We start from the raw sequence: 26,088 nt of genomic DNA, 5'->3' as shown, positions 1-26,088 counted from the left end.
ATATAAGATAACCCTTGCCTATCCCATTTCAATTAGGCAGCACTACTCCACCACAAACAAGCTGTCATTAAGTTTTTGCGTTTAGTAGGCCTACAACTTTTATGACGTGACGTTTCTTGGGCATTTAGCTTCACCATCACGTCAAGTTGTAACGTATGCGCAATGCTCATCTAGGCTATGGATTTTAGTGGCTTAAAGGCAGCAAAAGTGGGATATAGTGCAACTGCTTCCCCAAAACAATTCCTCCATAACGATGTATTTAATCGTTTGATATGTGGATAACTTTCAGTGGACTAAACAAAAGGTAAAGATTTTGTTATCACAAGGCTAGCTGGTTCGTTATATGGCGAAGCATATAGCCAACTTTGTTTGCAGCAGTGAAGCTGAGTTTGTTGTTAACATTGTTGGTAACTGTCAGGGAATTTAACCCCAACATATAGATAGGCCTACAAGAACCACAACACGCATAGTATGGCTTTGTCCACAAACTCTGGTACCAAGAGAGCCTGCTAATGTAAGGAAGAATTCCTCACACCATCAGTCTCTGACTCTGCAGCCCAAAAGCTGTCTTTTATTGTACAGATGCACACAGAAAATAGGAAGCAAGACATAGCGACTTCATTGTGACATACTCTTATCTCACCCACACACACACACAGAGTGGTGCAGTTCCTGTTTGTCTGGGTGCACACTTGTACTCTCTGTTCTTAGAACTCAGCACAACAACATTTAACTTGAACTCTGTTCTTAGAACTCAGCACAACAGTATTTCTGCTTACACAAAATTTGGTTATACAATGATAATAATTTCCTTACAGTAACGTCAGCACACAATCTGCCCGATGTCGGTTTCAGATCAGCATATAAAAATGGCTCAGGGGTATTGGCCTGAAGTCGCTTCCATGTATGTTGGCTTTTGATCGTTCCCACTACCCAAAGCAGATCCCGCTATCTGCTTTTTTTTTACCCCAGCTTCCCTGTATGTTGGCTTTTGATCGTCCCCACTACCCAAAGAAGATCCCACTCTTTTTTGCTAGCAGACAGCCAGGCACGTCAAGATCAGCCTCCTGGAACAGCGATTTTCAGGTTGGTAAATTCACTCATGTAAATTGTCAGCAGACATGGGGGACTCGAGTCACATGACTTGACTCGAGTCAGACTCGAGTCACATTTTTTAAGACTTGAGACTTGCTTGATCAACATGTATAAAAGACTCGACTTGACTTTGACTTGCTATTCATGACTTAGACTTGAGACAAATGACTTGAAATGACTTGACTTTTTATTTTTTCCATAGATATTAAGGAGTTAACTTTACGATTTTAGAAAATCTGCTTAGGTGCTGTTGCATGCATCTCGAGAGCGAACCTGTCATTGTAGCCTAAGTGACGCGACGCGACAGACCAACGTAAGTGCCAGATCAAATGAGACAGACTGAGGTAGGCTAACTTGCAAATATGGAAGGCTCTACGTTTATACCAAAACATAATAATGTTTGGCTTCACAGATGATGTATCTGACAAGTCAAAGGAGAAATGAACAGCAGTCTGCAAGTGTGCAAAATAGCGACATAACCACCACCACGTTGATTTTCATCCGAAGTTAGTCGTATTGGAAACCTAACGTCAAATTTGAGGCATGTTAAAAGTTGGCTTTGAATATATTATGCTTTTTAGTTAACGCCATATTAGGTTAAAATGTGTGAAATGGGAAAGTGAAACATTTTCTTGTCTAAGTTTAATCTCGATAGCGAAAATGTAGTAAGCGCCTCTCTTTCTCCCTCCCTCTTAAACACGTCCCTGTTCCATACAGTCTAGCCTAGTAGTAGGCTAACAACAGTAAGTAGGCCTAGCTAACTGCCAGCAATCAGCATAGAAAGGTAGCTTATTTCACATGTTAGGCTTATGTATAATATGATATAGCATTGACGGTCCTAAACCCTCCTAAAACCCATTGCGCTGTCGCGCTTGTCAAAGTTTGGCAGTGACGTCGGCGGCAGCGTTTGTTTGATTGATTAGTTCACTTTTTCAACATTATTGGTTCCCTGGAGATGTGACAGGTCAGGACAGGTGTAACTCGAACTGTTTGAATATATTTTCATGATTTGATGTAGCCTGGCTACCTAATATTTGAGGCATATTGAAACAATAATAGTTATAATAGGTCTACTTGAAATACATTTATTTTTATTCGTATACATGTCATCTTATTCTATAAACCGTTCATATGTAGGCTATGTGGCTTGAATGAATGCAATGTCTGTTTGTTACAAATAAAACTCCAGCAGTTCATAACTAGCCTATTGTAGCTTATTTTAAAATGAAAACATGGGTAAATCATCATGAATTTCAATGATTTGGCTTTGACTTGCTTGACTCTATAGCTATGACTTGACTTGCTTGACCCAAGCTTTGACTTGACTTGCTTGACTGTCACAAAAAATGACTTGGACTTGCTTGAGACTTGAAGGTTAAGACTTGATACTTGCTTGTGACTTGCACATGTGTGACTTACTCCCACCTCTGATTGTCAGAAAGTAAGCATTGTGTCAGTTGTATGACTGTTTATATATTTGCCTGCTAGGCTAAGCCATACTGTAACTTGGTGTACATTACTTTATAAAGAGCTGTTTTGGGGTAATTACAACTTCGTTGTGAACTAGTTCACGTTAGCTAGTTGAGCTAACACTGGAAATATTTTAAACCTAGCTAGCGGCTATGGCGAAATGTACTTTTATGGCTCTGGCTATACCGTGAGACTGAGACGCTTTTTGTTTGTTCGAAGTGCGTGTTTAGGGTGTGAGAGGGGTGTCGATGTGCTTTGATTCCAGCTTGGTAGTTGTAGTCTATGCGATTAAAAAAACACGTGTGTGTGTGAAGTATCCAAAAAAAGCTTGGCTTTTATAGCTTCACCAGAAGAACTGGTGAGCCTCGCCTCTTTTTGTCTACATGATTATGCGTGCATCATTTTATCTGCTATAATTTATGGATTTAATTGTGTGTGTGTGTGTGTGTGTTTGTGTGTGCGTGTTTCAGTCGCTGATCCAAAATGATGTGGATCTCTTGGACACAAGGAAGAACTGTGACAAGGGAAACCTAAGAGTGAAACCTACCAAAGGCGCAGCAGTCTTCTGGTACAACTACCTGTCTGATGGAAGAGGTACAGTACGCCTGGCACACGCACAGCTCAACACTTTCATGCATAGACACATTCACCCAGCCACACACACATGCATACATACATACACACACACACACACACACACACACACACACACACACACACACACACACACACACACACACATAGATGTACACATGCACATGCACATATAACCCAACCCAATGCCATCATGCAATTACACATTCACCCAGCCACACATATACACATACACACACACACACCAGAGGCGATTGCTCTAAGACTACAATGGAAGCTCAGCCTCCTAAAATATCACGGAAAATCGCATCAAATAACACTATTACATTAGCTTCTAGCCTACTATTCCAACTAGAACATGCTGAAAACATGTTCATCTTCATGGCTAGTTTGTTCAGCAATAAGGTTTTGTCGGTCATTTATCGTGATTTCGCACCCGTAATACATTGCTTGTGACAACACGATCCATCAAAAAACCATGCAAAAAACCCATAGACGCTCGGCTTCACTGGACTTTCAATGGCACTTACAGAGTGGGCTGATCTCAGTGCAGAAAAGCTACACGTTTATTGGACAAGCGCCACAAAATCGTCATTTCCAGGGAAGCCCGGTGTCTCTGGGAGTGAATGGGACAGTGGGATGGCCTGGACACCGAGCTTCTGTATGATGATTGGAGGAACCGTCATAGAGGCTGGACTCTTTCTGATTGACAGCATATGTCGCGATCTGACAGGAAGTGGTTCAAGTTCAAGGGATGCGTTAACGTTAGTTGAGACAGGTGAAGACCCTTTGAAGTTAAGGTTTAATGGTGAGGTTTGAAATGTAAGTTCCTGTCCCCTTGTGGTCTGTGCTACAGGCTGGGTTGGCGAGCAGGATGAGTACTCTCTGCATGGAGGCTGTGTGGTGACCAGTGGCACTAAGTGGGTCTCCAACAACTGGATCAACGTGGACCCGGACTACCACAGGCAGGCCCGCTACCAGGAGTTAGTGTCTCAGCAGCAGGGACAGGGGGCACCCGACGAGCCCTCAGATGCCAGCTCCCCTCGCCACATGGAGTCCCATGTGGAGTTATAGCTCACAGACCAAAAGTACTCCTGACACCTATGCACACACACGCACACACACACTCTCACCTGTTTACTTGCTTATCTTGTACACACAACTTCACTGGTCTGAAAAAAAAGCTTTATCCAGCCAACCCTGTCATATCTATGCTAAATATGCACTGACATTTTTTATAGCTAATTTATTTAAATTATCTAAAAGAGTTGATGTTCAGCACAATAGCAGGGCAATTTAACAGGGTGAATAAGATTGCGCAGGTCCAGATGACTATTAAGATATACACTCGGACATGCTGGTATCACCCTGGTGTGATATGTCTCAATCATCAACTGGCTGTGTTATCCTCTAATAATACATCTTCTAGTGACAAATCGATGTTTTCACAAAGGATGTTCATGAAGAACATCTTCCATGTTTTAACACTGACTGACTAGCTTCTGCTGTAGTGAGAATTCAGTTATGAGAATTCAATAACTAGATGTGAGATGGTCACTTGTGGCAATGGTCTAAGAGTTCAGTGGTCGGCTGTTTCGAAATATTTCACAGAACCATGCAAGTGTAGTGAATGATACTAGGCAGTTTGTAACATCCTTTTCTGCCCCCTGCCTCTCCCTGCACCCATAGCAAAAGCATGACCCTGGTGACGTACCTGTAGCCATTACAGATCTAACTTCCTTTGTGTGTGACAACTTAGCAAAAAAAATCCTGCCTGCTGTGTGTGCAGATTTAGGACCAGTTGCTGAAGTTTTCCTTGTGTTTGAATGTTAGATTACATGTGTTTGTTTGAAAAACATTGAAGTATTTTTCCACCTGAAGCACTTTAGATCTTTTTCAAGGCTTTTGTTGTGGACTACTGAGTTTATAAATGCCTTGTCCATCCCCTAGCGGGCTTTCTGTTTCACCGGAACATATATAAGATGAATTCAGGGACGATTTTGGGCAGCAGTTTATTGATGTCAAAGAGAATTGGTTTTGCTTCATGTGAACCTATATTCATGCTTGGTTGATCTTGATTCTTGATACTTTTATACACTGAAAAGCTGTACCCATGCGCGTTTTGCACTTATTCTAGAATCTATTCTAGATGTATTGTAAGTTGTTTGGGATTTGGGGGTTTGTAGAGACTAACAAGGAGGCTACACCAGGCACGTAACTGAAGCGTTCCGTTCGCCTAGCGTCTGCTGCAACAGTTAACTTCCACTATAATCAACTGGCTACAACAGATGTGATAGCGGTTCATATGTTCAAAAAAAGTTAAAGAAATCTTCTTAAACTATTTTGATATTACGCGAACGGAGCGCTTCGGTTGCAGACCCGGTGTAGCCCGGGCCTAATTCTTTGACCTCCGTGTTAAGCAGCCGTATATGTCTAGTTTTTAAAGGGATACTTTTTCCAAAATATGCAGTTCTCCTACACCAGTGGTATTCAAACTTTTCTTTTCTGGCAGAGCCTCCAATTAAAGTACACTAACTAGTTCTAGGATTCTTTGCATCTGGACTTAGAAATAGGCAATTGGTGCATGACATCCTCATGTTTTCCTCATAAATTCCCTCATACATTTCATTTGTATAAAAAAAGCTGTGCTAAACCCAATGCACCATCTGCTCTCCTTACGCACCAATGTTTGACTATCATGGCCTTAGACTAAACAAAGCATGTGAGAAATGTTATTTGCACCTCCTATGTATTTGATGCTGTAGTTCAGGTTTTAATTCACTTTTTTGCTTCCACACGTATACAGTCAGTTTGATTCAGTGTATGTCAAGGTTATTTGTAATGAACAACTGTGTATATTGCACTGAATCACTTTTCATTTTTCAAAATAGCACCACAAAGAAAAGTGATCACTGCCTGCATCTCTAGCCACTCAAGTTTCTTCTTGTTCCATTAGAAGCCATTTAAAAATAAACTAAAAAAACTCTAAACTACATATGATTTCTGATTTATTTATAACAGTAGCACAACAAATATGTCTTACAATACCAGATAAGTTTTAGAATTTACTAATGTGTTCTAAAACTTCTGTTAGATTGTTATCAGAGGTTCTAACTAGCATTCCATGGGAAGGGAAACAATCTCAGTGGTCAGATATCATCCCTACCAACAACTCTTGATGAATTAATAATAATAATAATTATTATATAATAATAATTGTATAATTTACACAACAACAATTTCAACTAGATGTACCGCATAGCGGTACAAAATATGACCGCCGCTCAGTCCTGTACATCCGTTCCGCGAAAATAAATCACACTTCAATTTGTCTCCATATTTTACTCCATCCCCCACTCTTGAAACTTTTGTGTATGCTTGTTTGGCATGCCTGAGTGTGTGTGTGCGGCTGCACAGAAAGTAGCCTACTGGTGCTGAAAAGGTGAATAGATTGTAGAATAGCCAAAGAAGATGTAGCATTGTTATAAAACCTTTAAAATCTCTAAACAATCACAAGTAGGGCAGTTCATCACAGTTCATCCATTGCAACTGGATTGATGAAAGGTCACTTACACCTGTAGGCTACATTGTATTTGGGAAAAGCAAAAGGTATCAGCATAATGTTATTTATTTATTTATTTTTTATGTATTTATAAACAAAAACATCTCTGTCAGTTCCATGCTGTTTTCAACAGCTATCAAAAACAAAGGTCATTTTTGGATGGATTTTGGTCATTTTGGATGGAACAATGGTCATTTTTGTGAATGTTTCTTCTTCTACATAAGATTTTAGTCATCTTTAGTTCATGTAATACTTTATTGTCAATGCACAAATTAAGTAACAGTAGTCTGAAACGTTATTGTTAATGCACAAATTAAGTAACAGTAGCCTAGTCTGAAACGAAATGCTGTTTTACATCTAACCAGTGGTGCAAATAACTGACCAAATGGGCCTTGATGAAATGCGTCGCTAGACTGTTCATACACATTTTAACAGGCCAAAGTTGAAGAGCTTTTGTCCATTATTGTTCGTGCAAATATAGGCTGATTCATGTTCCCTTGCATTGTTTAACTGAGGTCCATGGCTAGTCTGGCTTTCATCAGACCAAGCTCAATCTTTTAAGAAATCAAAAAATAAATAGCGGGCAGATCAGGCTGGGTTCACCCAGCCTAGTCCATAGGCACCCGATATTGTTTAATTTTCCGATTGAGATATACACGCTCTGGCTATTCTAAATGCAAAAATGCATCAGGGAGTTATGACAAAACGGTAACTAACAAACTAGATCCTAATAGAAAGCTGTTAGCTTTCCTAAGCTACAGGTGGGATTATAAGGTAGGCCTATTTACAACATAAATTGTCAATAGGCTATGCTGGCGACACAAATAAAATCTCCTTTGGAAACCAATGGCTTACGCCTTACAGTATCAAGCGGACTTAAACTGTCATATCGTGGCGAAAAGTTGTAATAACATTCACGCAGCTCCATGAGTCAAGGAAAGCGCGAATGAAGTAGCCACTTCTAAATGGGACCCACTACACAGTAGCTTAAGGTGTTTTGCTAAAGCAGCCATAATGAAATGAAGGTGTCATTGTTTGGATACTTCACACACACGTGCTTTTTAATTTCACAGACTACAACTACCAAGCTGTAATCAAAGCACATCGATTCCCCTCTCACACCCTGCACGCACTTAAAACAAAATAAACAGGGTCCAGTCCAGCGGGGGGGGGCTACAGATCAAAACGAAGAATGACAGTTCCATGCTATCCATGTGGGGGTACATGCCCACCAAGTTTTGTGTACCCCGGTCTTTCAGTGTCCCGGGAATCCTTGTTGGTGTACGTCACTAAATGTACACATAAATTATTTTATTGTAAGGCCCCCCATGAACGAAAGTACACAAAACTTGGCATGCATTCGGAGGGTGTCATAATGATCCTACACTTTTAATTTCGTGCAGTTTTGACCTTGTCAGCCAGAGATATTGTGATGAAAACACCTAATTTTTTGCTTTTTAATTTTTAACTAGGTGGCGCTATACATGAAATAAGTGGTAATGGGATGGGTTGACATGCCCCCTTAAGACCAACATACATAAAAAAGGTGGACCTCCTAGGCCCTACAGTTCTCGAGATATTCACAGAAAACTGTCTCCGGCCACCTACAGGCCAGTTGGTGTATAGTAACATAAATTAATTTATTGTGTGGCCCCCCATGAATGGAATTCCACAAAACTTGGCGTGCATACAGAGGGTGTCATAATGATCCTACAATTCCAATTTCGTGCAGTTTTGACTATGTTAGGTCACAGATACCTTCAATTACAACACCTCATTTTTACTTTTTTGTGTTTAACTAGGTGGCGCTATACATGAAATGAGTGGTTATGGAATGGGTTGACATGGCCCCTTGAGATCAACATACAAAAAAAAATGGTCCTCCTAAACCCTACGGTTTTCGAGATATTCACAGAAAACTGTGTCTGCCCTACCCTCCTTTCGGGGGGTCCAGTCCAGCGGGGGGGCTACAGATCAAAATGAAAAACGATGGTTCCATGCTATCCATGTGGGGTTACATGCCCACCAAGTTTCGTGTACCCCGGTCTTTCAGTGTCCCGGGAATCATTGACGGAAATTTGGGCATGCGAAAAAGAAAAAGAAAAAAAAAAAAAGAATCTGACTAAACCTATATGACCGCCGCTTCGCTGCGCGGCGGTCATAATTATTGATCTTACCCATTTTCTACTAACTGGCAATGACTTATTTCAAATTTCAAATATGTTTCAAAGGATCATCTATATCAGACAGAAAAAAACAGCAGTAAAGAGAAGGTTTATGACCTCATGTAACCCATCAGTAGCTATTTGTGTCGATATAGTACACATGAAAAAGAAAAAAAAGGTTACAATAAAGATAGAATGGATAAACCACATAGTAAGTATTGGTAGTAACATACTGTACAATACTGATGAAGATGATCAAATGAAAGCAGAAAGAAGACATTAAATTTTGATATGAAAATTGTCCTTTTTCTATAATATGTAAAACATATGAATAATGTAGTGTGACGTGTAAAATATGCAAGGAGAGGAACTTTTTATAACATTTATTTTCAATATTTGACCGACCAACGTCTTAAAGGGATAATCCACCATTTGGGGAATTACACTCATTTCCCCCTTCTCCTTGAGTTAAACAATTGATTTTTACCTTTCTCCAGTTCATCCAGCCATTCTCTGAGTCTGGCGATACCACTTTTAGCTCCAGCCTAGCATAGATCATTGAATCGGATTAGACCATTAGCATCTCGCCTGCTAGCATCACGTTTAAAAGTAATTTTCCTATTTAAAACTTGTCTCCTCAAGTTAGAAAGTGTAATAATGCCAACGGAAAATAAAACGTGGTGATTTTCTAGGCTGATTTGACATGGAACTATACTCTCATTCCAGCGTAATAATCAAGGAACACCATGGGTGCAGCAGCACAATGATATCATGCAGCACCTGAAAATAGTCCCCGTAGGCTAACTTCCAGGAAAAAGGTTGAGCTGCAGCAGACAAATTGGTTAGTGATTGGATTATTACGCCTGAATGAGAGTATAGTTCCATGTCAAATCAGCCTAGAAGATTTTCCGTTGGTCTCATTAAAATGCATGTAATTCCCCAAATGGTGGAATATCCCTTTAACACTGTACATGCAAGTCATATTTCAGATGCATGTCTGAGTCAAGTACAATCGAGAGATATGATAGGTTATCCTAACACATCTGGACAAGTCATGAACTCACTCCATTTCACAGGGTTCTTCTAGTATGCTTCTTTGACACCTACTGGTGCTACTTTTTAGAGCCTGGTGCCACTTATATCCAGTTCCTATCGAAAACAGTATTTAGAATATGTTAGTGCTGATATACAATATTGAAATAGATCTTCAACAATCATTCTTGAAAAACAAACACTCGCCAACCAACATTAATGTTAATCTTTGTCTTAAATAACGATTTAACAGGTCGACACCCTAAAGAATCACCAACGATAGTTTGCAGATATTAAAAGGTAGCTAATGACAGCTGCAATTTGGTAATACATTGGGCAACATTAGGCAAATAAAGTTTAGTTCTATTTTACCAAGCACAGACTAGGTAGCTGGTAGGCAGGACACACGTTATTGCATCACATATATCATCTGAATTAAATTGTATATAAAAACAGAGCTAACTACCAACAAAATATTTTCATCTGCACAATGTCCTGTCTCATTTCTTTACTTACAGTACATCAATAATTATTATCTTCTCAAGTTCTCACATATTAGCACACACCATATACTAACTTGTTTTGATTTTGATTTTGTCTGTGTTTTGAATGCAATTTGCAGCTTACCAGTGTGTAATCATAACTGGTGTGGGAGATGTGACCTTTGTGATTCTGGCAGTACAGGACAGCATCATGGACTGTGGCAAACAGACGCTCTTTGGTCATAGAGTCGGAGAAGAATCCACCACACTCCATCTCATCTACCACCGTGGCTAGAGCCCAACAATAAGCACAAGAGAGCCAGTGATTATGGTATACTGTCGTCTGTTTTATAAATGGAGGGAAGGAGTGAGAAGTGCTTATAGAAACTGCCTGAAGAGCACCATGTTTGGTCTGACTTACCCTGACACCCGGCCATGTAAACATCAATGTCAATCTCACCAAAATCATGGACAATCTAGAAAGATGAAAGGTCCTAATCTCGTTAGATACAAATATTTATCAGTTCCACAGATTTTTTGCTATGAACCATTTCCAAATGAGATGGAAACATTCCATGTATTTAATAGTATTCCCTCACTTCTGATGCAACAAAGCTGCCTGCTATGTTTCTATCCGTCTCTTTCACCCTCCTCACTGTTTAGACTTTAGAAAACAAACACAATAATTTAAATGTAAGTCAAAGTGCAAAGTCAGTCTATGAGCAAAGTTCTTGTGTATGAACTAAAGTCATCATGTGGCATGTGACAACTTTTAGCTGACCCGCCGATGGTTACACTTAGGATCTTTCCCATGGTATTAAATTTGCAAATAGATTTTGTGTTGATTGGATAGACTCCCAGGTCTCTTTTTATCTTGTATCCACATCTAGTCACTCCCAGCATGGTGTCTCACTTACATTTTTCATCAACTTGATGGCCACTGTGTCAATGAAGTTGGCTGTGGACAGGTCCAGTATGATCGAGTGGATGTCCCAGGTCCATTTGCCCAGCGAGCCCAGGGACATTCTCTCCATGCTGCCGGAGTCCAGCGTAGTGGTGTCTCCATCCAATGTGGCCGTGTCTCCATCCAATGTAGCAGTGTCGCCATCCTCTACAGTTGACCCTTGGGTGTCACTATCTGGATCCAAGCCCTTCAGGTACACCCAGCTGCACTGGCCCTCGGCCGAGCCCGGGGAGTCTGGCATGACAAAGACCGTGCTGTTCTCACGCGGCCGCCAACGCTGCTCCTCCCCCAGTGGGGGCGCTGTTTCAGTCTTACCTTGTCCATCCTGCCAGTGGGCGGCCTCCTCCTCCACAGAAAACACCTCTCTCCTCTGGGAGGCTGCCCTGAGGGCCTGTTGCTGATAAGATAGATAAAGCAGAGACACAGCACTTAAAGAATCCTCCATAGAAATGCATGGGGTTAGTTTGCAATGCCAATATGGCCGTTGTCTACACATATCTCGCCCCTTCCTATATGCCTCCCCATTCACTTGAATAGGAATAGCCGCCCGATAACTGCTCTAAACTGATAATTAATTGAAAAGAAAGACAGTAATATTATCCCTTACATATACTCAGAACACACAATTTGCACTTGAAGGACTCTATATTGTGGTATAATGTACTCACACATCTCTTAGCTTGCCTCCTGGCCCTTCTCCTGGCTCTCCTCTCTCTGCGTCTCTGCTTGGCCTCCTGTCGCCTCTTGTACATGATCATCTTACCAATGTCAAGCCCACTCTACACACATGGGATCACACGGATCACACGGGTCATGTCGGGCAGGGAAAACATGTGTGCAGGGCATGAAGTGCAGGGCACGGGAAGGAGTGTCTTTAAGATGAGACAGAGTTAAGTGAACAGAGGTGCTGGGAGATATGAGGGACTATCTTTAAGATTAGACAGAGTTAAGTGAACAGAGGTGTTGGGGGATGTAGAGTTAAGTGAACAGAGGTGCTGGGAGATGTGACGGGGTTGATTCTGACCTTTTCCTTCAGGGCCTCCAGATAAAGCTCAGCATTGGCGAAGTAGACTGTAGCTGAGGAGCTGAAAATGGTGATACCTGGGACTTCTCTCACCTGTTACAGAGAAAAGCTTAGAGGGTGATTGACAATAAATCACTTTTTCATTTTATATCTGTTGTTTATTCAGAGTGGTTGGAGTACACTCTTTCAAATCACTCACTCTAGCAATAGTAAAAGTAAAAAATAGTTTTAAAAAAGCCATGCATCCTAGCAATGTAATTAATTTGCAGTGAAACAGTAGCAAGTCTGCCTGGTGCTGCAGTCTCTCACCCCTTTGTGTGTCTCCATGTCCACATACAGTTCTGTCCCAGGAACGTGACCTAGTACGGAGTATCTCGGCCTGCAAGAACACAGGGTAGAGAACAGGTGAGGGAGAACTAGTCTGACCCTAACCTTAAAGGAACATGCCAACTTTTGGAACTTAGCTTAATTGCCATCTACCCCAGAGTGAGATAGGAGGATACATACCCTATCTTTTCTCTGTGTGCAATAACCCAGTCAGACACAGTTAGCCTAGCTTAGCATAGCTTACTTCACTGGAAGTGGGTTACACCAGTTAGCCAAGCAGCTAGCCTATACCTAAAAGGGAACTAACTGGAGTAAACTACCTACCCCCCCCCCTCCCTATTCAGAAGTAGAATGGCCAAAACAAAACTAGAGAGAGAAAAAACGATAAGTTACCGCTGGGTCCTGAAGATAACAGTCAGCAAGGCAAAGGCTACAGAGGCTCCAAGTCCCATGTCCAAATTCAAAAGCAGTGTGGACACCCAGGTGACCAGCCACACAAGCTACAAAACATGTCAATATGAGTAATCAGCAGTAGTTGCGAAAGAAATGGGGTTAACATGCAAAGGGGGCAGCAGCAGCAGCTGATGATCATAACTTCTGTAGAATAATTCTGCAAACCACTATATGCCAATATAAATATATGCCAGGATATGCCTCATAACCTGATACTAACCTATAGGCCTAAAATCTAGTGCTTGTTAAATAGTAAGCACTGTCTAACTCTCACCAGGTCAATCTTGTTGCTTCTCCACAGAGTCACCATATCATAATGCTGCTTGAACATTCCTTTGAGATTCACAATGACAATGGCAGCTAGGACAGCCTGGAAGTCCAAGAGAAAAAGAAAACTGTTACAATACAAGTGATAAGTGCCCAAATTAACATAGCTACAATCTTTGAGGAAAGTTCACCTTGGGCAATTCCTGAAACAGAGGTCCGAGCTTTAGCACAGTCACCAGCACGATCACAGCCGAGGAGACCCCTGCCATCTGCAGCAAAGAGTGAGGGGGACTTGGCATCACATCTGTTTGCATGTGTGCAACATCTCAGTGGAAGAGAAAGTGGAATTTCTTCCAAATCTGTAGTGTGCTATATAGCCAACTCATGATGTACATTGTGATTTTTTTTTGTTGTTGTTGCTAGACAAAAGCTTTGCTGCCCCTATACTTTGCCAGCTGAGAAACCTGGGATACGGTACCTGGGTTTTGCCTCCAGCACTCTCCTGGACGAGACTGCGAGACATGGAGGGGCAGACGGCAAAGCACTGGAAGAATCCTCCTACTGTGTTGCTGAGCCCCAGAGCCACCAGCTCCTACCACAACCAGAGCAGCAGAGACGAGATGGAGCACACGTTAATCAGAGGTCATCAGCACATTAATGCTGTTGTGAGTGCAGATAGCTTTGACGACAAGAAAACGCAATACCATGAGCCATATCACTTCATATCACTTGTTTGAAAATCATGCATATAGACTCTTTCAACTGCAGAAACAAACAGGAGCGTTCCCCAAGGCATTTCCGGTGGTACAGTTAACAACATTGAGCTAATGGTAACTTGGGGACAAAAAAGTCAACATTTTGTAGAGCATTATGCTAAAGTCTGATTCATTTTCATTTCAAAGTATCTGCGTTGGTTTTGAACGTTTTAACCGGAAACCCTCAAGGAACATATAACATGCTCAGAGTGATTCAGCTGTGACAACCACTCCTTTGCATACCTGATTGCTGTCCACTTTGTATCCATGCTTCAAGGCAAAGGTTTTTCCTAGAGAGATAGAGATGGCATAGCCCACAATAGCTATGGCAAAGGCGTCCCCGATGACCTCTCCAAAGATGTTAAAGTCAGGCACACTGGGGGGGCTCAGCCTGACGGAGAGACAGAGACAACGCAGCCAATCAGTGAGCAAACATGACTAACAATTTCCAGTTAATTACAAATACATACATACATTGATGGCAAATGGCAGCTGAATATAGCTAAAAGAGTATAGTGTGCACACAGTCAGCACCTGAAATATGCACTGTAATATACTGTATATACAGCTCTGGAAAAAAATAATTCAGGATATATATATATATATATATATATATATATATATATATATATATATATATATATATATATATATATATATATAATACGTATATATATATATATATATATATGTATACTGTATATATATATATGTATATGTATACTGTATATATATACCGGTATATATGATATATATATATATATATATATATATATATATATATATATATATATATATATATATATATATATTTATTTTTCATATATTATTTCCATTCAGGCTAGACTCGTAGACTTGTAGGTGTTTCATAAACAGAATTATTGCGTCAAGTTTTAGCTCTACGCTCTAGTGATCAATGCCTCTATTGATCACCATAATCGATATCACCCCTATGTGCATGTTCAGTATCACACATCACAGACAGTATCACTGATGTTCACGACTTTGTAACACCAGCAACACATTTAAACATCACGCATGCAGCAGACCCTGAGTGAGCCTCCGTGGTCTTTGTTTGGGAAATGAAGCGTGAGGTGAGGCAGTGTCTGGGTTTCTTGGCTGCAGCTGAGTGGCGTTGTGTGCCTGCGGCTGGTCTGTGCACTAACTCACCACCATGATATAATCATTTTGAGAGGTCAGCATCAGCCATCAGCACGCAACTGCTGACTGAATACATTTTCAATAGAAACTGCAGACATGCATTGACACAGATAACAGCTGCAGCTGTGTATTTCTGTGTCTCAAATTTAGAAACAGTGCACTCAGTAGATTCATTCATGCATTCAGTCTAGTGAAGAAGTGTGTGCAAAATGAAGGATGAGTTGTGGATCTTACCCGCAAGGAATTTCCCCAACCACAGGGACCTTGTAGGTACTTAGCTCTGCATAGGACGAGATCAGTGTGGCTGCCACAATCTAGGAGGAGAGAACAGCAAAGCATTTGTGCATCCACAAAATTAATACAATGGACATGCACACATGCACGCACACACACACGCACACACACACACACACACACACACACACACATACACACACACACAACGGAGACATGCAAGTGCACTCAAACACACACACACAAGCAAACACACATAAACAGTGCTTGTGTGTGTCATTAAGTATGTGCTAGGGGTGCAGGTACACGTGTGGTGAATAAGAAGCCAGAGCTGTCCCCTGCTATCTGTGATAATTAGCCCAGCAGTGCTGTGTGGAGCAGGACGAGCGTGGAGCTCAGGGCTGAGTCAGCATACAGGCCGGCCGGCTGGCTGCCAGACTCCTACAGCAGCATAACAACATGCACGCCAGCCTGCCTCACACGACACAGCTGAGCTCAGATGCCAGAACTGTTTCTCGAAAAACTGGAGCTCAAATCTACAACTATACCATGGATGTGCTTGATTATACTTGAATGTCTTTTGATTACAATCAATTGAGAGATGTAATAGTATAGAGCACTGGATGAATTCGGAAAAAAGAACATAAAACATCAAATGCGGACCATGTTTTTTCATTGTCATATAATGTAATGGCTTTCTTAAAAACATGAGCGTGTAATGTGAAAATATGAGTGAAAGTGAAAGCAGGCGGCCTACAGTAAGGAGCTCCACAGGGACGGCCACAGGAAGCTTGTGTCTGTAGGCTGCGTTGAGCTCTTTGGCGATGATCAGAGCCAGCATGGACACACCACTGACCGCTAGCGTAGGGAGGTGGGTCTCAGGGAGCAGCAAGCACACGTCCACCAGCGTCTAGCACAGAACCAAAGCATCAGAGGCAGTGTTAGGTTTGTTTTGGTTGAGTGCAATTGGTAGAGCCCATTAAAGGTGCAGTCCATTGTGCATGACGTTGCGTTTGTTTGTGTTTATGTTTATATTTAAATTTCTTAGCAGACGCTTGTCCAAAACAACATACATTATATTTTACCCAAGGACCAACAAAACACACCAGAGAGGTAGTTCACCCCTCCGTCAGTATTCTCAGAGAAACTCCACACAAGAGTTTTGTTTGGGAGACAGGCTGCCCCAAATTTGTTTTCAAGCCCAAAAATGTTATGGGCTTGAAATCGTACGATCACTGACTGCACCTTTAATGTGTGTGTGGTATGTAATTGGGCAGTTCTCCTCACATAGATGAGAGCAAGTGGGCCACTGAGGCGCGTCGGTGAGACTCCAAACAAGTACTTGAGCTGCGCCACGACGGCATGGGCCGCAGCGGCAGTGGTGTAAGCACGAACCACCGGCTCCGATAGGTATGTGCCCACGAAGCCAAACTGCACAAGACCCAGGACCACCTACAGACATACAGAACACATGAGCAGATCCACAGACATACAGAACACATGAGCACCTACAGACACACAGAACACATGTGATGATTTAAAGGAATTATCCGGAGTAAAATGCACTTTAGATCAATTTACGGATGATTGGGAGTACATACGTTGAGTTGACATCAAAATCATGTCATTCGGATGTGTTTTGAGAAAGTTCGATTTTACCGTTTTTAGTCAAAACTCGTTAGCCTGGAAGTGACCAGGGCATGTCATTTCGCCGCTACAAAACGCTATTTTTATACCTCTTCTATAGTTCCAAACATTACACTTACGTGGTAGTGAGTAGAGGGTCCCTAAAGCCAAACCGAAGTATCCCGAGGTCTTTATGTGGTCGGATAGAGAGTCCAGAATGAATTTCATCAAGCCAGTACCTTTCCGGAAATGTTGCTACTGCAGCTGGCATCTTTAGGGGAAAGTCCATATAAAAATAGCGTTTTGTAGCGGCGTAATGACATGCCCTCGTCACTTCCAGGCTAACGAGTTTTGACTAAAAACGGTAAAATCGAACTTTCTCAAAACACATCCGAATGACATGATTTTGATGTCAACTCAACGTATGTACTCCCAATCATCCGTAAATTAGTCTAAAGTGCATTTTACTCCAGATAATTCATTTAACCTGCTATAGAGTGTGGTATATTTTTATATAAGTCTCACTGAATGAAATGTTTTAGTTTAACCTCTTATATGTTGTGAAATATGGTTACCATCCTTTGATCCTTAGGTATATTGAGATACCCCCTGTGTTATCTGAATCATCCCTCTGTAGGAATTATTAGTGAGAAGTATGTTTGTTGTAAGGTGAAGTGTTACCAGAATGTTTTTTTTTTGTGAACAAGGTTGCAAACAGTTGTGGGTTTTCATGAAACATGCGCGTGATCATAGCATGTGTGAGGGACCTGGATAAGGCCTGCCAGGACTGTAGTGGCGGCTGCCACCTGCACCCTGTGGAGGTCCCTGGCCGTGATGTCATACTCAGCGGTGGAGTTGCTGCTGTCCGAAATGAAGCTCCCTGGACCGTCTGGAACCAGGCTCTCTGTGACGCTGCCCACCATGATACTGAGCACGGTGAAGGTGCCTGCAGATGCATCCCAACAGAGAGGTCAAGCACACAACAGCATGAACACAATATCCATACACCTCCTATGTACTCAGACACTTTGACAACAACATGAACAAATTCATACCTCCCTGTTAAGAGAGACACCTAGACATGTAGTCAGACAGTATAGCTGGAACATGTGCGACATGTACAAAGGTGAAAACATTGCAGCAGATTCATCAGAGTAGAGTATTAAATAGGTTTACGGAGTGTCTATTTACACCCCTGGTACGAATAGCCTTGGCCACACAGCTGAGCTATTCACACCCTGTGACATAACAACAAAAAGACGTTGCTCACGTGCACAAAAAAACATGGCGGACATTCGTTTTTTCGTCAGCAGAAAGTGAAGAATTCTGAAACGTTTCGGCAGTAATATCTGTTGAGATTAAGTTTAGATTGAAAAATTGTGTTTTATTTTCATAATCTTGGTTCAGTGAACACATACAACCATCAGTTTGTTAGTTAACAGAAATTTCGTGAATATGACGTTCAGGCTTTTAAACTAAAAGTTTACCTGCAAACACCATTTCCTTGTGGAAGAAGATTGAGTGCAGTGGTCACAGCAGGGTTAGCACGTGGGAGACCGGGATTCGATTCCCGTGTGATGCGTTTTGGCAGAGTGAGTGTGCATGTGTACTAACGTCTCTGGAGAGAAGGCGCGAAATTTGAACAAGAAATCGGTTCTCAAACGGAAGTTTTGATTGCAACAATAGTTCATTGCACCAAGGTTCATGCACCAAGGTGTAAATAGCATGCTGTACTATAAACACCAGGGTACGAATAGCATCCACTTCTAACAGTACATTGATGCAAACAGAACAAAACTTATTCAGAGTGTCTATTACACAGCTGAGCTATTCACACCCTGTTACATAACAACAAAAAAACATGTTGCTTGTTTTAAAATATATATATATATTATTACATTGTGTGATCAATATGCCAGAATAAATGCACAGGGGTGCAAATAGCATACACTGATATTTGTACCAGACGGGGTACTAATAGAAGACATTGCTGTGTGGACCTGGGTATGAATAGCATACATTGATATTTGTACCAGACAGGGTACTAATAGAACACATTGCTGTGTGCACCGGGGTACGAATAGAATTCACTTCTTATTGCACCAGGGTACGAATAGCATACACTGCTAATTGTACCAGGGGTGCAAATAGCCTTACCCATAGGTTTAAAATAGGTTTAGCCAGACAAAACAAAAATACAAACATGTTCACCTACCAATGGAGATGTGTCTGGAGGTGCCAAAGAAAAAGTAGACTAGGGCTGGGTAAAGGGATGTGTAGAGGCCATATACAGGAGGCAGAGAGGCCAGCAAAGCATAGGCCATCCCTGAAGAACACACACAGAGATTCATTGTCTTGGCTAATCACAACAGCACAATGTAATTGTATTCTATTACAAAGTACAAAGTAAAAAATACATTTCCATGCATTCTTACAAAATGGCGACAAATTCATGGCAATCCAAACTATTTTCAACTGTAGTTCCCCAAGGGTAGAATGTGCTACCAGTTGCTACAATAGCATGGGCTTCAAAAACCTCGCTAACTACCTTCGTCTCCATCCTGTCTCTTCTTTATCTACGTCACTTGACTTAACGTTGAATCATCTCTTATACAAAGTTTGTACTGATTGTTGCCCTATTGTCTCCTTTTCACACTGTACCGTGATTGCTCTGGATGTTGGTCGCTTTAGACAAAATGATCAGCAAAAGGATTAAATGTAAATGTATTAATGTAAATAATTTTCATCTTACCCTGGGGAAGGTGCATAATTCCAACACTAATGCCAGATACAATGTCAGGCATTCCATAGTCCCAGATGGAGTACCGAGGCAGCCAGTAGAGAACTGGAAGGCAGCCTACCACCTTCCTCTTCAGGTCAACCACACTGCATCTATGTGCCAAGGCAAAGTAGCAGAAAACATGGACACTCAAGTTTCTTTTCTCAAAAATGAGACTCCACATAGAAACATTTTGTCTGAATCTCAGAAAGCTAAAAAAATTCTCGGGATGAATAAGTACCGGTATCTATCTATCTATCTATCTATCTATCTATCTATCTATCTATCTAAAGCTGTCTGTCCCAATACAATAACTGATTTCACTCCATTATACACAGAGGCTAGTAGCCATAATCTTTTATCTGATATGATCATTTTTTTATGAACAGCAATAGATTCACTGTTTGTATTGCTATATTTAGTTTCCCTCAAGTTGAAATGTTGACATTAAATCAAATTAGAGCAGTGTAAACTAACTTTAAGCTTACATTAAGCTACTCTTTCATTTAAGTTGAAGTTTAGGCCTACTTTTTCCATAAAAAAAAATCATTTGGATCAGGATCAGGATCATTTGTGAAAGTTAGATGTACCTGACACGTTGTTTGAGACACTTAGCAAGTGGAGGATGGCGGCCATTGTAATCCAGTCTCTGTGTTAAATCCTCCAGGCTCTGCTCGTCCATGATCTCTCTCTGCACAGTCACCCCCGCACTTCTCTTTGCCATCCCCATCTTCTCTCCTCCGTATCACCTCTCCTAAAGACACAGACAATTCTACAGAAATACCTAAAAACATTTAGTATTCTCCAAATCCGAGTGATCTCAGTTTCAGTTCCAAATGATGTACTGATTCACTACACTACTCCTTCACTCAGTGACATATAAGGAATAACATGATTCAAATGTACAATGGCAAAGCACAAGCTAGTTTTTGTTGAGTGTTACAGTAGATGTGTATATAGCCATGATAAGGGGTGGGGCCTATGATGAAGCAGAGTTTGACCCCACTGACCAACTACCTGTCACTGCATAAAAGCCCACTTGAAGCTAATAACTCAAGTACCTATCTGTTAACCTGGATACTATTTAACATATTAAGACAAGGACCAATTACTGTGGAATTCAAACAGTTTTCCATGTTTCTCAGTTTATTAGCTGGGTTTGAATGGAAAGTTACTTAGTTGCAGGAAACGGCAACAGACAACAGGACGTAACTGATGACATTTGGTTAACATACAAAGTGGTGCTCCTAAAGATAGGAAGCAGGAATTGGAAACACCTTACACTACAGAAATATGATTACTGAAGCAGAGAAGGGCAGGGGGTTATTATGACACAACTTCAAAGTCCAAAGTTTCACGTTTACCCATCCTTTTAGTCTCCCCTTTTCTTCAGTGTGTTAGAAATTATTTAACGTAGTGTGAGCTGTAATATACACAGATTTAAACAGATATAAACGGGTAAAGGTAATGGGTATTTAGCGAATGGTAATCCAAAAAGACTTAAAACACAAAAAATAATTTTACAGAAATAAATAGATAATTATTATTCAGAATTACAATATCACCATAGCCCGTAAGATGGTTGCCAGGCCTTAAATAAATATCTCTATTGATATGGCACACAAGGAATTAAGCAAATCCAATAGTGATAAACATACATTGTTACAAATAGAAGATAGGCTGTATGCCAACTGAATCCCAAAAATGACCATGAAAATGATCATAACCTAAAGTTAGTGGCTGGGGTCCTGATAAACGCAAACCGTAATTTACCATTAGAAATGCATGTAAACTAAGATGGTGTGGGATGGGAGACCCAGGGCAGCCCAGGTTGGTGCTGGATGTGTTGATGTGTTTTCTTCACTTCTCTTTGAGTTTGTTTTGTTGAGTGTGAGATTCCATTTGAAAAAATGGTAGGTCTATTCATGAACTCAAATTATTTTTCAAATACTTAAATTAATGATGTCTCAGCTCTGTCAACTAATCTAAACTAAAGAGGCGATGCTGAACAACACCTGTGGTGTGGTAAGTTAATCTATCTGATCATTGATGCATCTCCATTAATGACTGACACCACCACTGTTGGTGGTTGAGACTCACTCACTCATACCAAAGATGGTATTAAATTGTTTGACATTTTTTTTTGTTGAATTTTTTCAATGTGTATTATTTCACATTACAATTTATTATGAGATAGAATAGATCAACTCACCACATTCATAATCCAAAATCCTCTGACGAATTACATTTCTATAGGTATTTCATGAAGCACAAATATAGTAGGACTACCAGTAAACCATTTGCATTTACAGGGCAGCAAATGGTGAGGGAGAACATCCTCTGTAACCAAACAATGTACATGTGGCTTACTAAAGCCATAAGGACAGTGGTCCCTTTAAGACCATGATGTGTTGAAATCTGAACCAAGCCCTCCAGACTCTTTGCAGATATTCCAAAGGTTAGCAAATATGACAGGGCCATATGTTAGGCATACTGAAACATAACTGGTTCAAAACATAGAGGTAACAGATAAATGAAATATCAATGACCTAATTCCAAGGCCAGACTCCTGAGGTCTCTGTGCTTGGAACAGTAATGTTAGCCCAGTGTTCTCTCTCTCTCTGGCCCCCACACTTGTCTCTTGACACATCAGCATCTATTTTTAGGTTTGTTGCTCAGCAGGACGCGCCAGAGACAGAGTAAACAGATCTAACTCAGCTCCCATAAGGCACTGCCAGACCCCAACCCCCCCCCCCCCCCATCCCCACGCTCACCCCGAGCCATAACTGCTTCATGCTCGATCGACAACAGTCTCCCTCAGCTGAGAGATTGTTATGGACATCTAGTGTCTAAAGAGCACTGATCCCAGGAGGACGCTCACTGTGGTATGGGGCAAAAAAAGCTCAATAGTGCATGTGTAAATGAAGTGTAATTGCGTTTGCTTCATTTGTGCTTCACTAACGAGGGCTCAGGGGCAGAAATCCAAGCTGTTCCTCTGAGCTAAGCTGGGCTGTGAAGTGGGCAACTACAGAAATGTTTTATGGTCTTGGCATAGATATTCATTATCAGCAATGTGTTTGCCCTAGTTCTAAGACACATCTTAACACATTTTAAACAAATGTACATATTTGATATTTTGAAAGAAGAGGTACGGCAAGTTTTAAATAATCTAGTATGTAGGACATGAGGAGGCATTCTGGTGCAACATTTCATGCATGTGCCTGCAGTGTCTCATGTCTCCTCTCCTTTCAGTTAAAGTGGCCTCACACAAAGATGAATTTCTTCATTCACGATGTCTCTACACTAGACACACTTTGACTGTTGTACTGTTCTAGAGTTCTGTTTCTCTCACGTATCCCTGTCTAACTTGGACAATAATGGATCTGAAGTCGAGGCACGGCATTTCACTGCTGGACCAGCTGAACAGAATGAGAGACACTGAGCAGCTGACTGACGTGGTGCTGGTGGCCGAGGATGTCCGATTCGCCTGTCATCGCGTGGTCCTGTCTGCTTTCAGCCCTTACTTCCGCGTCATGTTTACCTGCGGATTGCGTGAGTGTGCAAACCGTGAAGTCTTTCTACGCGACATGCCGTCTAAAAGCCTCGCTCTGCTCCTGGAGTACATGTACAGCTCCAAGCTGCCACTCTCAAATGAAAATGTGCAAGGTATATCGGTGGCGGCCTTTCTACTGCAGATGGATGATGTGTTTGCCCGCTGTCAGCATTACATGATTGAAAATATGGATGTCAACAACTGTGTGGGCATATATTACTATGCGCGTGACCTGGGCGCTGAGGATCTGGCTGATCAGGCGCGGCGCTTCCTGCAGCAGCACTTCACCCAGGTGTGCATGAGCGAGGAGGTGCTGGAGCTGGAGGCCCACCAGCTGGCCATGCTGCTGGGCTCCGATGACCTCAACATCGCCCGAGAGGAGAGCATCCTGGATGTGGTGCTGCGCTGGGTGAGGCATGGGGCCTCCACACGGGGAGGAGACGGCCTGGGTCAGCCTCAGGGTCAAGGTCGGGATCAATACCTGGCAGAGCTCCTGCGCAAAGTGCGACTTCCATTGGTGAGCCCTGACTACCTGCGCGAGGCCATGCGTAGGAACACGACTCTGCTGGCCAATTCAGAGTGTATGGAGATGCTGGAGGAGGCCTTGGAGACCACGGGCATGCACCCAATGGCGGCTCCGCGCAGACTGAAGTTGCGCTACGGCATGGAGACCACCGACATGCTGCTTTGCATTGGCAATGACACTGAGGGCATCCGCACACGTCAGGGGTCCCTCACCGACTGCAGTTTCTGCTACGCGCCAACCACTGCGCGCACCTATTACATCACTTCCCCTCGCTACGGCGACGCACTTGGATACGTGTTTGCAGGAGTAGTGACAGAGGACAACCAGATCATAGTGGCAGGTGAAGCTGGTGTGCGCAGGAGGGCAAGGCAGAAGGAACAGAACGTGGAGATTTTCAGGTTAGAAATGACTTATTACAGTAAATTACATTACTCTATATAGGCAGCCATTTAAGCCAACATTTAAAACTATCAGTGTCATGGATGTCAGGAAAACAAAAGTGTTACTGAAAGACTTACATTAAACATCAATCCTATTGGTAATCTTGAGCATGTAACATGCTCAGGACTTATTCTGTTTATTGCTTTGACTTGTAACCCTTTTCCCTTGTCTCCAATTCAGATATAACATTGATGCCCAAGGCACCTGGTGTCATCTGTGTTCCGCTGAGTATCGTGACTCCTATGCCCTGGGGTCACTCGGGGATACCCTGTACCTACTGGGTGGACAGATGAAGCTAAAAAACCAGCTGCTCATGACCAACTGTGTGCAACGCTGGTCCATGCAGGGTGGACCCTGGCGAAGCGCTGCCCCTCTGCCCTTACCACTGGCATATCACACAGCTCTGCGTTTCAAGGACCGCCTCTATGTGCTGGGTGGCCGAACTCCTCAGGTGAGACATAGGAGGAGGCAAAAGTGTATAAGTATATATACTTTTTTGATCCCGTGAGGGAAATTTGGTCTCTGCATTTAACCCAATCGTGAATTAGTGAAACACAGCACACAGTGAACACACAGTGAGGTGAAGCACACACTAATCCCGGCGCAGTGAGCTGCCTGCTACAATGGCGGCGCTCAGGGAGCAGTGAGGGGTTAGGTGCCTTGCTCAAGGGCACTTCAGCCGCGGCCCACTGGTCGGGGCTCGAACCGGCAACCCTCCGGTTACAAGTCCAGAGTCCAGAGTCCACAGTGTGTCTGTGTGTGTGTGTGAATGCGTGCGTGCATGGATTAGGGCAAGCAGGGATTGTACAGGTTGTAAACAATAGCACCAAAAACATCAGTTTGCATGAGTGAAAGCCAGCTGTGCAGCCTTTAGGTAATTAGCGTGCTAGTTTTAGAACAAAACCCCCTTTCTGCTGCTTTAACTACGTTTTTATGGAGCAGTTATGTCAGGTCTTTACATTTTCTGCTTTTAAAATGTCTTAACTTCATGTTTAAGAGACCTCTATGTCCCTCTGCCTGTGTGATGATATGTAACTTCCCCCTCCTGTGCTCTGACACCTGTTGTGGCTCGTCTGGTCCTCCCTCTGACAGACGTATCTGACTGACGAGGAGCCAGACCGAATGAGCAACCGGCTGCTGGAGTATGACCCCGAAAGCAACCAATGGGCAGAGCTGGCCCCCATGAAGTACTCCAAGTACCGCTGCAGCGCTGTGACCCTGAACGGAGAAATATATGTGCTGGGTGAGGGCAGAGCAGGAGGGGCTTTTCTCATAGAACAAAAATGTGGCTGGCATCAGAGAACTTTGTTTTTGAGTAGAAATATGGCTTGGATCAGAACAGCTTGGATGTTTTTGAACAGAAATATGACTTGGAACTTTATAAAAAAAATTTTTTTTAAAAATCAGTGTGTTGAAGAATTTTTAAGTAAATAGATGATTTATGTATGTTTAAAATATTTTGGCAAATGCTTTTCTCCAAAGTGACTACTATTTAAAAAAAAATTTTAAAAATAGATTGAATAGCTTAGTCATTTCTTGAAATCACATTTTATGAATGACAAATCAAATCTGAGCAGT

At 42.0% G+C, this 26,088-nt stretch overlaps 3 protein-coding genes across 5 annotated transcripts in view; 2 read left to right on the top strand and 1 right to left on the bottom strand.

The window, feature by feature from the left end:
• The first annotated feature begins 1,396 nt into the window (after positions 1 to 1,396).
• LOC121706536 (transmembrane prolyl 4-hydroxylase-like) lies at positions 1,397 to 6,338 on the top strand. Its single transcript, XM_042088363.1, has 3 exons — positions 1,397 to 1,439; positions 3,036 to 3,159; positions 4,016 to 6,338. The coding sequence occupies exons 1-3, from the start codon at positions 1,425 to 1,427 to the stop codon at positions 4,231 to 4,233; spliced, it is 357 nt and encodes a 118-aa protein (XP_041944297.1). The 5' UTR covers positions 1,397 to 1,424; the 3' UTR covers positions 4,234 to 6,338.
• Positions 6,339 to 9,949: 3,611 nt separating this feature from the next.
• LOC121706490 (solute carrier family 26 member 6-like) lies at positions 9,950 to 20,720 on the bottom strand. Its single transcript, XM_042088290.1, has 19 exons — positions 20,581 to 20,720; positions 19,964 to 20,103; positions 19,427 to 19,537; positions 17,979 to 18,157; positions 16,873 to 17,037; positions 16,343 to 16,495; positions 15,586 to 15,665; positions 14,434 to 14,581; positions 13,914 to 14,027; positions 13,627 to 13,704; positions 13,443 to 13,538; positions 13,109 to 13,215; positions 12,698 to 12,767; positions 12,389 to 12,481; positions 12,033 to 12,143; positions 11,318 to 11,761; positions 10,822 to 10,876; positions 10,546 to 10,691; positions 9,950 to 10,035 (listed from the first exon to the last, which is right to left on the bottom strand). The coding sequence occupies exons 1-19, from the start codon at positions 20,718 to 20,720 to the stop codon at positions 10,006 to 10,008; spliced, it is 2,460 nt and encodes an 819-aa protein (XP_041944224.1). The 3' UTR covers positions 9,950 to 10,005.
• kbtbd12 (kelch repeat and BTB (POZ) domain containing 12) overlaps positions 19,135 to 26,088 on the top strand; it is a 31,380-nt gene continuing 24,426 nt past the window's right edge. For 2 of the 3 annotated variants that reach the window (XR_006031060.1, XM_042088306.1), the window contains exons 1-4: positions 19,135 to 22,875; positions 23,243 to 24,467; positions 24,691 to 24,961; positions 25,603 to 25,753. Coding sequence is in view for 2 of the 3 variants with exons in the window: in XM_042088306.1 (XP_041944240.1) it covers positions 23,368 to 24,467; positions 24,691 to 24,961; positions 25,603 to 25,753 (1,522 nt within the window). In the remaining variant the exon portion in view is untranslated. The remainder of the gene's footprint in view (positions 22,876 to 23,242; positions 24,468 to 24,690; positions 24,962 to 25,602; positions 25,754 to 26,088) is intronic. The other variant, XM_042088307.1, reaches the window with a different exon arrangement.

Source organism: Alosa sapidissima, chromosome 4 (genome assembly GCF_018492685.1).
Source record: "Alosa sapidissima isolate fAloSap1 chromosome 4, fAloSap1.pri, whole genome shotgun sequence".
Taxonomy (NCBI): domain Eukaryota; kingdom Metazoa; phylum Chordata; class Actinopteri; order Clupeiformes; family Clupeidae; genus Alosa; species Alosa sapidissima.
Note: the sequence above shows the minus strand (reverse complement) of the source record. Positions and strands in the feature narration are given on the sequence as shown.